A 12,500-nucleotide genomic window follows, 5' to 3' on the forward strand; every position below is an offset into this window, starting at 1 on the left:
CCCTTCTCCTCCTCCTCGCCGAAGTCTCCCGGGACGGAGGTAAACAAACTTTTGGTGAAATTTTTTAAAGGTGTTGAATTTAGGCGAGAACGAATCCAATTTAGTAAAACGGGCACCAGAGAAGGCGATGAGAGAGAGAGAGAGAGAGAGAGAGAGAGAGAGAGAGAGAGAGAGAGAGAGAGAGAGAGAGAGAGAGAGAGAGAGAGAGAGAGAGAGAGAGAGAGAGAGAGAGAATACTTTCACATATTCGTAGAAATATTACACACGCGCGCGCTTAAGTTGGTGTTTTCTAAAAATTGCTTACATCTTAAAATTGCTAATATCTAAAATTTGTTTATATCTAATTTCCTGACATGAAAAATACTTATTTGTAAAAATTGCTTATATCTAAGAATTGCTTGTTTCTAAAAATAATCAATTTCTTATTTTATTTGAAAAGAAAATAGTGAGGAAATAGTTGCAGAAAGACCAGAGCGAGAGGAGTGTGTTCATGAGGATGTGAGTTCACGGGTATTCCTCATAACTAGGGCCAAACGTATCACACGAAAATGGTAACCCCGCGGAAAGCAATGTAATAATAATTAAGGAACAGCGGCAGATCTATCGAGACAAACCTCATGGACCTTTATTTTATTTTTATTTTTTTAATCAAGGGTATATTACGAAGAGGAAGTGGGTTAGTGGTGAAGGTGCAGGTGGGGAATAGGAAAGACAGTAGGAGTGTACAGTTGTATGGTGTAGGTTCGTTAGTTGTTCTGATCTTGTGGACCTCAAGCCACCACACAAAGCATAGCACTTCCGAGGCTCTGAGGCGCGGAGCCCGGAAACAACACAACGCAGAAAATAAATGTTGTCGTATTGTACAGTATTACGTATGCTGAAAGAATGATGAGCTGTGTGGCGATGCAGTGTAGTCCTTGAAATGAAGAAGCAGTGTCAAGTTATCTAGGGGGGACCTATCGAGAAGCAAACCGATCATTTCCACGCGGCCCCATGAAGCCACCACCCCAAGCCTCTGAGTCCGGGAGCTCGTGTATAACAGCGCCAAAAAATAATTAAAGAGGAATGATGAACGCCAGGAAATTACTTCCCCAACGTCCCTCGTTCCGCAACTATCAATAAACCTTGATATGTTATTAATAAGGATAATGTTTAATAACCAGTTGCCACGACACCCAACTGATGATCGGGAACGAAACACTGAAGAGCGTAAAGGAATACACATCTAAGGCTATCTATCTTGCATCTACCTATCTATCTGTCTAGTAAAAAACGATGCAAACCCAGACCCCGAAAAAGAAATCAGAAGAAGAAAAGGAATATGATGGAGTGCTTCTGGTGAACACAGTAATGTCATGAACAGCAACCTAAAACTCTCCCGGAAGAAAAAGACAGACAATCAGTGTATCCTGCCACTACTACATTTGGTTCAGAAACTTGACTCACAGAACATTTTGAGAGAAAGCTAAGAGAAAATTAAGAGAAAGATTCGTGGGTATAACAAAGACAGGAAGGGACGATCATGGATTAGCATACAAACAAAGTCTGAATATATGCCTAACCCGATTAAGACAAAGAAATGGATTTGGTCAGGTTGAATACGTAGATCTGATAATAAAGGGATAGCCGAAGTAACAAAGTGGCAACCCAAGAATTGTAAAAGTCACGGCAGACAGTGGACCAGGTGTGGAGGTGAAGTTAAAGCATTTGCCGGGGCGGGATGAGGTGAACTAACACCGGACAGAGAGGTGGAGGACGTTGGGAAAGGCATTTGTGTTGGAAGATAATGATGATAATGATGATGATGATGATGATAATAATGATAATAATAATGATTCGTTAACTTTTTTCATCTAAATAAATTTTAAGAGAAGAAATGAGAGAGAGAGAGAGAGAGAGAGAGAGAGAGAGAGAGAGAGAGAGAGAGAGAGAGAGAGAGAGAGAGAGAGAGAGAGAGAGAGAGAGAGAGAGAGAGAGAGAGAGAGAGAGAGAGAGAGAGAGAGAGAGAGAGAGAGAGAGGATGCAAATTTCCTCACTCTCTTCCCCAAAAATCGCTCAAATGGACGATCAAAAGCCAATGATGCCGCGAGCCAGATCAAAGGAGAGAGAGAGAGAGAGAGAGAGAGAGAGAGAGAGAGAGAGAGAGAGAGAGAGAGAGAGAGAGAGAGAGAGAGAGAGAGAGAGAGAGAGAGAGAGAGAGAGAGAGAGAGAGAGAGAGAGAGAATAATAACACAGTGAGGGAAGGAGAAAGAAAGGTAGGAGGAGAGATAGTGGGAAGGAGAGAGAGAGAGAGAGAGAGAGAGAGAGAGAGAGAGAGAGAGAGAGAGAGAGAGAGAGAGAGAGAGAGAGAGAGAGAGAGAGAGAGAGAGAGAGAGAGAGAGAGAGAGAGAGAGAGAGAGAGAGAGAGGCCCGTAATAACGCCTAGTTGCACCTCATCGATCGTCTCTCTTAATCACTCTATAGTCTCGTCATCAGGGAGGAGGAGGAGGAGGAGGAGGAGGAGGAGGAAGATCGACATACGACAGACAGGAGAGGTGAAAGCATTGAGAGTGAGTGAGTGAGAGAGAGAGAGAGAGAGAGAGAGAGAGAGAGAGAGAGAGAGAGAGAGAGAGAGAGAGAGAGAGAGAGAGAGAGAGAAACCAGACACACTAATAAAAAAAAGTAAAATAAATGGAAAGTAAAAGGATAAAATATAGAAAAAGAGGTCAGAGAGAGAGAGAGAGAGAGAGAGAGAGAGAGAGAGAGAGAGAGAGAGAGAGAGAGAGATGCCCGTAATAACGCCTAGTTGCACTTCATCGATCGTCTCTCTTAATCACTCTATAGTCTCGTCATCAGGGAGGAGGAGGAGGAGGAGGAGGAAGATCGACATACGACAGACAGGAGAGGTGAAAGCATTGAGAGTGAGTGAGCGTGAGAGAGAGAGAGAGAGAGAGAGAGAGAGAGAGAGAGAGAGAGAGAGAGAGAGAGAGAGAGAGAGAGAGAGAGAGAGAGAGAGAGAGAGAGAGAGAGAGAGAGAGAGAGAGAGAGAGAGAGAGAGAGAGATAAACTAGACACACTAATAAAAAAAGTAAAATAAATGGAAAGTAAAAGGATAAAATATAGAAAAAGAGGTCAGTGAGAGAGAGAGAGAGAGAGAGAGAGAGAGAGAGAGAGAGAGAGAGAGAGAGAGAGAGAGAGAGAGAGAGAGAGAGATTTAATCCAATCCCTGAGTGTCACACTCGCCGTTGGAGGCTTTAAAACGAGAGTTTAGTCTGTGGTCCAATCAGAGAGAGAGAGAGAGAGAGAGGGGGGGTGGGGGGGCAAAGAGAGAGAGATGGAGGTGCAAAGAGAGACAAGCGACAAGGAAGGAAGGAAGGAAGAAAAGTACAAAGAGGAAAAGTGAAAAATAATTAGAAAATGAAAGAAAATGAAAGAAAATGAGAGAATGAGAGAAATAAAGGAAGGAAGGAAGGGAGTAAAGAAAATTAAAGGAGAGGAAAGGAAGGAAGAAAAAAGAAAAAAAGAAAAAAGATGGAAGGGAGGAAGGAAAGAATGGAAAAAGGAGGAAAGGTACAAAGTAAGGAAAAGAAGACAAAAAGAAAAAGAAAAAATAATAAGATAATAAATGGGAAAAAAGGACGTACAGGGAAAAATAATTAAACGTACATCAGAGAGAGAGAGAGAGAGAGAGAGAGAGAGAGAGAGAGAGAGAGAGAGAGAGAGAGAGAGAGAGAGAGAGGCTCATCCATCACTTCTTTCTCTTGATTGGAGGAAAGTTTTTGTCTTTTTACTCTTTTGGAGAGAAAGATGGCGGGAGGGAGGGAGGGAGAGAAGGGGAGAGGAAGATAAAGGAGGGAGGAAAGGAGGAAGGAAGTGTGGAAAGGATAATGGGAGCTAAAGAGAGAGAAAGGGAAGGAGGAGGGAAAGGAGGGGAAAGCGGAGGAAAAAAGAGTGGAATGGTAGAAAGAATGGAGGGAGATGAAAAGGAATGAAGAAAGAAGAGAGGAAAGAGAGGAATGAAAGAAGGAAGAAGGGAAGAAGAGAAGGAGAAATAAGAAAGAGAGAGGGAAGGAGGAATAGGTAGGAGAGGGGGAAGGAGGAGTGGAAGGAAGAAAGTGAGAAAGGAGGGAGGGACGAAGAATGGGAGAGAGAGGAATGAGATAAAAGAGAAGGGAAGGAAGAAAAGGAGTTAGAAAGGAGAGAGAGAGAAAGAGGAGTGGGAGAGAGGGAGGGAGGGAGAGAGGAAGGGAGGGGGATAGGAGGGAGGGAAAATGTGTAATGAGAGGAAGGGAGAGAGGATGGGTAGGGAGGGAGGAAGAGATAGCCGAGAGAGAGAGAGAGAGAGAGAGAGAGAGAGAGAGAGAGAGAGAGAGAGAGAGAGAGAGAGAGAGAGAGAGAGAGAGAATTCGATTTGAGGATATTTTATATTTAATTCTTGAGATGAAGAGTTTCTTATGGAGGAAGAGAGCTTAAGGTCATGGCGGAGGAGGAGGAGGAGGAGGAGGAAAACTAAAAGAGGAGCTGGTAAAAGAGGAATAAGAAAAGGAAGGTAGAAAGAGAAAGTGAGAGAAGGGAAAGAGGAAAAAAGAAAATACAGGTGGAGGAAGCTGAGGAATAGGGAGAGCATGAGGAGGAGGAGAAGGAGGAGGAGGAGAAGGACTAAAAGAGGAGGAGCAGGAAAAAGGAGAAATAAGAAAAAAGATAAGAACGGAAATAAGATAGAGAAAGAGCAAGAGGATTTAGGGAAGGATGAGGAAAATGAGGGAGAAAAAAAGAGGGAAGGTGAGGAAATAAAGAAGGAGGAGGAGAAGGAGCAAGAAAAATAAGAATAATAAAGAAAAGTAGGATATGAAAATTAGAAAGAAAAAGGGGAGGAGTCAGAGGAGGAAAAAAGAAAGAGGTTAAAGGGTAAAAAAATTGAGGGAAAGGAAAAAAAAAAAGGAGGAAAAGGAAAAAGGCGGAAAGAGGGGAAAATATAAATTGGAGGAGGAGGAGGAGTGAAAAATTGAGACAAGGCCAAAGATAAAAGATGAACATGAAAAAAATAATAAAAATGAACAAAACTGGAGGAAGATCTTTTAGTTGTATGATCAAAAGTACTTTCTTGGCCGTAATTTCGTAATGCATAACGTAACGCAAGGCAACACAACACAACGTACATACAACCCTTCACAAAAATGCAAGCCAAGCTAACCACAAGACAACATACGAAAAACCAAGGCAACATTAACACACAATACTAAACCACGCTAATGACCTCTTCTCAGCATTAAAACATAGCCTATGAGACAACCCAATTGAACATTTAGAAATAATAGTTATGACAATAATGAAGTTATGGAGGATACAAAATTAATATACAACCTATCAAGCTCATATCATCAACACAACTAATACTAAAACAAGGCTAGGAAGGAAACTGAGCATGAATGGATTTCCTAGGCTACTCAACTCACTAAACATCTACGTATATAAAGTCTAAGGATTAAGAAACAGCCTATACTATGACAAGCCTAGAACTCTCAACCTAACTTATCAAAGATATATAACTTAGAGAACTCGTTTCATATAACATCTCGGCAATTTAACCTACTTTGTTTAGTAGGTCCGTATCACAATTCAACGCTATTACACTATAGTTCTATGAAATAGCTCGACCTAGGATTATTATAATTATACAACCCATAACAAGTGATGGCTTGGCTATTAATTTTTTCCTTAAATTGCTAATTATTTTAGAGAGCAAATTACATGTTCCTAGACTATTCAAATTTCCATTTGGAACAGATTCCTAGACAATTCAACTTTTCTCTTAGTAAATAAAATGTTACGAATGCTAGGCTATTCAACTTTCAACCTATTCAACAAAATAACATGTTACGCCCTAAAGATAACATCACCAAATATTTAGATGGGTATATTATATAAGAGAGAGAGAGAGAGAGAGAGAGAGAGAGAGAGAGAGAGAGAGAGAAAGGAAAAAAAAAAAAAGGTACATGTAAATAGGCTAAAATGTAAACGAGATAGATACTTTATTACAAGAAAAATATATATTGATATAATGACAGATATAGATGTATATAGATACAAATATTATATAAATGTACATGTAAGAAGAAAGAAAGGTAAACTAGAGAAGAGCAGACAAAGAGGCAGGTAGGTAATTAAGAAAGAATGAGTGTTGACATAGTTTAGCAGTTATATTAAGTTAGTAGATAAAAGTAGATTGCAAATGAGTAAATATGAAGATGCCAATATAAAAATAGATATATACGAAGGTTAAACATTAGATATGAGTAGATAAGTAGATGAGGTAGACAAATAGCTAAGAAGTAGATAGAAATAAAAGTAAATATGAATGAAGATATAAAATTAGATAACAAAAGCAATAAAAAAACAAGAGTAAAGATAATTTTATATGGACGTAGGTAAGAAAGCAGTTGGAGTAGGCAAATTGGTAGGCAGATAGGAGAGTAATTAGCAATACGTAGTTAGGTAGTTACTTAAGACTCGAAGGTAGTTAGGAAGACAAGAAGTAAGAAAATAGGCAATAATTGAAGTAACAAAAGACATAAATGGAGAGAGAGAGAGAGAGAACCAAGGCACCTGTTATACCCCCCCACCACCACCCCACACACACACACACACACACGAAACCCTTATTTCCACGCCCCACACACACGCCACACCAACGCCACCCTCAACACATGTCCCCCACGCAACAATACACACCTGGACCGAAGAAGGTCCATCGTGAAGGCTTAAAAACGGTGAAATAACGCACAAATGACGATTGATGACACCACACAACCACAAGGAAACACTCCGCCTCGCTGCCTGAACTGTCCCTCCCAAGTTATCGTACAGCCTTACTAAACAAACTCAGCCTTATTTCTTTCTTCTGTATAAGTTACCGCTTATATCAATACGTAAAAGTGTATAAGAAATCTTAATTGAATAGTAAGAGTTGTTAGAATCATTAACAATTCAGTTACAGTGAAACAGTATTATCAGTGTTCCAACCATCAAGAAAGCAAATGAGGATACCGCCTTAAGTCCTAAAAACACCCACAAAACGCCAAAGCAATATGAAATTCAGCTTTCCATCCAATACAAGGTACCGGGTAGTGTAACGTAGTACTAGTATATTCAAATGATTCCATCCATATTTATCAAGTGTGCCCGTGCATATTTTAACCTACCCATTAGCCTACTATGTATCCAACAGTCATAGTATCAGTAGCTACCACTTTAAACGTCTCCATGCATATATTTACTACGTGTTCTAAATGTTCCCACGCACATTAGCTTCCCAGTAGCTTTAGATGTATCCAGTAACCTTCATAATTATCATCGTGTCGTCATAGGCCTGCCCAATACGTAGCTTTCTACGTTGCTAGAATGGGTACAACGAGCGGTGACTGATATATACACGGCCATATTCTCCAACATTTCGGGGCTCATACATCACTCATGCCAGATTATCGAACTTAGAGCAGCGTATTTACCGGTTTCTGACCTATAACTGTTGCCAAGAAATACCAATAATTAATCATTTAAACGATAATCACATATGAAAGCAGTTATTTGGGTGATGAAAGCTGTTTTTTGCGTCGGAAATGGGTAAACATAGAGGCTGAGTATGACAGTCTGGCAACGTTGTCACACATCCACATTTAATTTACTTCGTAGAGGTTGTTGTGGGTATTTCCATGGGTAGTTTTGGGTGCCCAGTGGAAGTTTGACAAGGATTCTGTGCTATAAACTTGAAAACAAACCTGACAACCTGAATAATCTCCTTTGTGGGCTTGGGGAAATTGTTGTGAGAGCCGAATGTGTCTGAGAATAATGGGCTGCCCCTCTCTTGTCTTCCATCTCCTGTGTGATGTCAGGAAGGCCGTGTGCAAGAGTCAACGTGTTAAATGGAACGAACTTAAAGCCAAAGGTGGTTCAGACGAGAAATATTCATGAGTTTAAAGACTGATTGGGTGAATATGGCTTTGGAGTCAGATTAATATGAACATTCTATGGACTATGTGACATCAGAAGAGGGTAAGTGAGAGTTGCCAGCATAGCACCAGTGTTTGCAAGAGTATACGTGTTGAATGGAAAGTTCTAAAGCCAAAGGCGGTTTAGAAGAGGAACATTCACGAGTTTAAAGACTGATTAGGTAAATATGGTTGTGGATGCAGGGTAATACGAACTTAATACCAGCTGTGTGCACGAGTCTGCCAGTCAATTATGAGACGGTCTGTATCTTGAGGTGGGTTAGACGAGGAACTTTCACGAGTTTATAACTGATAAAACGACTATGGTTATGGGTTCAAGGTAATAAACACAATCTATAGACTCTGTGACGTCAGAAGGGGCGGGGCCAGGCTTGCCACGAGGCCATGTGCAAAAATTGACCTGTTTATCCTCTTCCCTCTTGTTTCCGCTTGTGTTAGTTTAGTGCACGACTGATATAATACACAGTTTATTCTTTATGATATGTATTAGTTTAGTATTTAGTATTAATTTATAACTTTAGATTGATACAGTACTTTTTTTCAAGATGTGTTAGTTTAGTAAAGGGTTTATATGACACACTGTATTTCTTAAAAATAAATGTTGATTTACTACACGATTGATTTTAGTGCAATTTTTATTTATCAAGATGTGTGTCCGTTTAGTAAAGTTTGGAGCATACACTATGGCTGCGCGTGGCGGCGGTGCTCATCTCCGTCCCGTTGGCCTCTTTGAGCCTCCGGGGAGAAGAACCCACACCCCGGGACACAGGGTCAGTGTGGCATCCGGGTTACAGCAGTTAACCTTCCCCTGGCTTTCCCAGGTTGTCCGCATAGGGAGGATGAACGGCTGGATGAGCTACACGCCGGCTGCCTGGGGCCGGGATTCGAACCCAGGCCCGTAGATTCTTAGCTAATCACGTAGGTGCATATTAGCACAGTTGTACACTGCTTATCTATCAAGTTGTGTATCCGTTTAGTACACGATTAATATCTACATAGTAAACTGTTTATCAAGATGTATATTGTATAGACTATAGAGACAAACCGATCTCTTGTACCAGTGTTCATAGGTTGAAGTAATTAAGCCACTCGAACAGTTTCCCTCTACAATCGATTTCCTAGAGCTGACACAAGTAATATAGCCTCGCCAGCCTCGCCCTCTGTGTTTTACGAGGCAAGGGAAGGAAAGTGTAGCTGTGTTGCTGTATTGCTGTTCTTGGCAGAGTCTTGGTGTGAGGGAGAGAAGGGAGTGTTGTGTTCCTTAAGGGCTTCATTTTCTTTATTCATTGTGTTAGGAAAGAGAGAGAGAGAGAGAGAGAGAGAGAAGGAAGCAAGCGATCTATTGTTCTGCGAATCAGTCCCCACGATGCCTCTCTCTCTCTCTCTCTCTCTCTCTCTCTCTCTCTTTCCTAACACAATGAATAAAGAAAATGAAGCCCTTAAGGTAGTATTAATAGTAGTAGTAGCAGGAGTATTAGTAGTAGTAGTGGTAACAGTAGTAGTAGTAGTAGTAGTAGTAGTAGTAGTAGTGGTGGTAACAGTAGTAGTAGTATTAGTAGTAGTAGTAGCAGCAGCAGTAATAATGATAATAATAAAAAATGAGAAGAATGATAAGAAGAATAGCAACAACAACAAGAACAAGAACAAGTGCATCAAAAAACAAAAAAATAAAATAAAAATAAAAATTAAACAAAAAATAAAAGAGTAAAGAAAAGAAGAAAGAAAACTCAGAAACGAAAAACAGTATAATATTTGCATTCATGCGCCGCCTGTCTCTGTCTCTTTGTCTGTCTGTTTGTGACGCTAACACGAGGGGGGAGAGAGAGAGAGAGAGAGAGAGAGAGAGAGAGAGAGAGAGAGAGAGAGAGTTTGCAAAGGTCTTCATGTAGGTTTGCTAAGAGACTGAAAGAAACCATTGTGTGTGTGTATGTGTGTGTGTGTGTGTGTGTGTGTGTGTGTGAGAGAGAGAGAGAGAGAGAGAGAGAGAGAGAGAGAGAACGGTAATGGAGATGACCCGAGGCGAGAAGGAGGAAAGGAAGGGAAGGAGGGAGGGAGAGAGGGAGAGAGGGAGGGAAAGAGAAAGAGAGAGGGAGAGAGAGAGAGAGAGAGAGAGAGAGAGAGAGAGAGAGAGAGAGAGAGAGACTATAAAAAGGCTTAACCCAACTACTATTTTTGTTATATAATTGATTTGACATATAATTTGTGTAATAATGTCTCTCTCTCTCTCTCTCTCTCTCTCTCTCTCTATCTATCTATCAATCTGTCTATCCCTCTATCCATCTATCTACCTATCTATCTATCTATCTATCTATCTGTCTATCCCTCTATCTATCTATCTATCTATCTGTCTTCCCCAAACTCTATTATAAAATTCCTCGTCGCCAAACTCTTGCTAAAATGTGTGTCAATTACCTGTTTATTAAGCGTCTGATTACAGGTATTGAGTTGCCCGGAGAGAGAGAGAGAGAGAGAGAGAGAGAGAGAGAGAGAGAGAGAGAGAGAGAGAGAGAGAGAGAGAGAGAGAGAGAGAGAGAGAGAGAGAGAGAGAGAGAGATGTTTGGGGGGGTAGGGTGGAAGAGGGGGATAAACAGACATACATATACAGAGAGAAAGAAAGAAAGAAAGAAAGAAGGAAAGAAAGAAAGAAAGAAAGTGAGCAAGAAAGAAGGAAAGAAAGAAAGAAAGAAAAAAAGAAAGAAAAATAAAAAACAATGAAGAAATGAAGGAAGTAAGATAGGAATTAAAAAAAGAAACAAGCGAGGGAGGAAGGAAAAACGACATTAAAAAAACAAGAAAAAAAACAAGGAGGAAATCAAGGAAATAAGACAAGACTGAAGAAAGGGACCAAGGAAGGGAGGAAGGAAGAAAGAAATGAAGAGGAAAAAGGAGACAGAAAGAGAGAAGTAGAAAGAGAAAGAAAGAGGAGAGAAGGGGGAAGAGGAAGAAGTCATATTAGCATCTACTTGTTATTAATTGTCATGACTAAAAAGAAGAACATTACTTTTTGTCCAGTACTTCCCAGCCAGCCAGCCATCGTCCGTCCGTAATGTCACAAAAGAGCTTGCAGCGAGAGCTTAATCTTGCTTACTCATTCAATACTTCATTCATCGCCATCGTTTATTGTCCTGTTTCGGCTCCAATACACGTCACAAACATCAGAGCAACACTTTTAATCAATAGAAGGCATTACAACAAACGAACAGGGCAGATTTTAGAAAGAATGACCTCCACGTTGTTTGGTCGGTTAGTCTGGTGTGTTGTTTTCTTGCCGGCAATATCAAGTTATCATCCATCAACTTCCTCCCCCACCACCCACCTCAGCCCCTTCATCTATCACAACGCCAATCCTACCCATACCCACGCCCCCAATCCTATCCTCAGTTCCAGCACCATCCTCTTCCCCAGACCCAGCACGTGCCTCTTCAGCTGCCACAAAACACCTTTCCTCACTCCCCTGTGTTTCTAGGCCAGCAAAATGCCTACTACGAACAGTTCAGTGGCGCACAGGCAGCGTAATAGTGAAATAAGATTAGATCTGCCAATTTAAGGGGATTCCATACTAACATTGGTGAGCTCACACATCAGTATGTGATAAAAAATATTGCCGATGTAGTATTTCTGAATGAAACTTTTCTAAATGACACAGTGCCTGAAAACTATGCTTGAATTAAACGTTACTCTAAGTGGTTCGCCGATACACTGAGACCTTGGATTTTTTTCTCTGTAGATGACTTCTTGGAATAGTTTAAAGCCTGTGTACGTTTTCCGGGGTGAGCAAAGTTTCCGGAAAAATAAGAGAATGAGACAGTTTTTCCTATGATAACCAGGAACACGTGAATACAGGTGTGATTTTTGTCTATGATGATCAAAAACACACACACACAGACACAGTTTTTTTTCCTATGATAACCAAGAACACGGGAATGGAGATGTGATATGATGAACAAGAACACACATACAGAGACAGTTTTTTTCTATGATAACCAAGAACACGGGAATAGAGGTATGATTTTTTTCTATGATGATCAAGAACACACATACAGAGACAGTTTTTTCCTATGATAACCAAGAGCGCGGGTATATTTAGAGGTGCGTGTTTTTCCTATGATGACCAAGAACACGTGTAAACTCAGGGCAGGGTTTTTATTTGTTTTCTATGACGACCAAGAGAAAAGGTCCATTAGTTCTTTTTCTTTACTATGATGGTCAAGGGCACGGATATAGGGACGTGTGTGTTTTCTTGTATGGAGTCGAGGCGTGTCCCTGAAGGCTGTTTGTGTTGCAGGATTGGCTACAGTCTGCCCATGTTTGCCGGCTTCGTCATCATGTTCCTCTCCACACTGAGTGAGTACCGCCCGTCCAACCTTCCTTAACTTACTCCCATCCTCCCCTTCTTTTGTTTCCCTTCTCCCCTAATTTTACCCCCTTCCTTCCATCCTTTACATTCCTCTATTACTACGTCAATTCCTACGTTTTCTTCCTTCTTCCCTTCCTTCTTCTTCCTCCCATCCT

The 12,500-nt window shown here is 40.8% G+C and overlaps 1 protein-coding gene across 1 annotated transcript in view; it reads left to right on the top strand.

Annotated features, from left to right (window-relative positions):
• LOC126989169 (synaptic vesicular amine transporter-like) overlaps positions 1 to 12,500 on the top strand; it is a 35,910-nt gene that overhangs the window by 10,899 nt on the left and 12,511 nt on the right. The window contains exon 3 of the mRNA XM_050847723.1: positions 12,274 to 12,332. Coding sequence (XP_050703680.1) covers positions 12,274 to 12,332 — 59 coding nt within the window. The remainder of the gene's footprint in view (positions 1 to 12,273; positions 12,333 to 12,500) is intronic.

This window comes from Eriocheir sinensis, unplaced genomic scaffold, assembly GCF_024679095.1.
Source record: "Eriocheir sinensis breed Jianghai 21 unplaced genomic scaffold, ASM2467909v1 Scaffold1084, whole genome shotgun sequence".
Classification (NCBI taxonomy): domain Eukaryota; kingdom Metazoa; phylum Arthropoda; class Malacostraca; order Decapoda; family Varunidae; genus Eriocheir; species Eriocheir sinensis.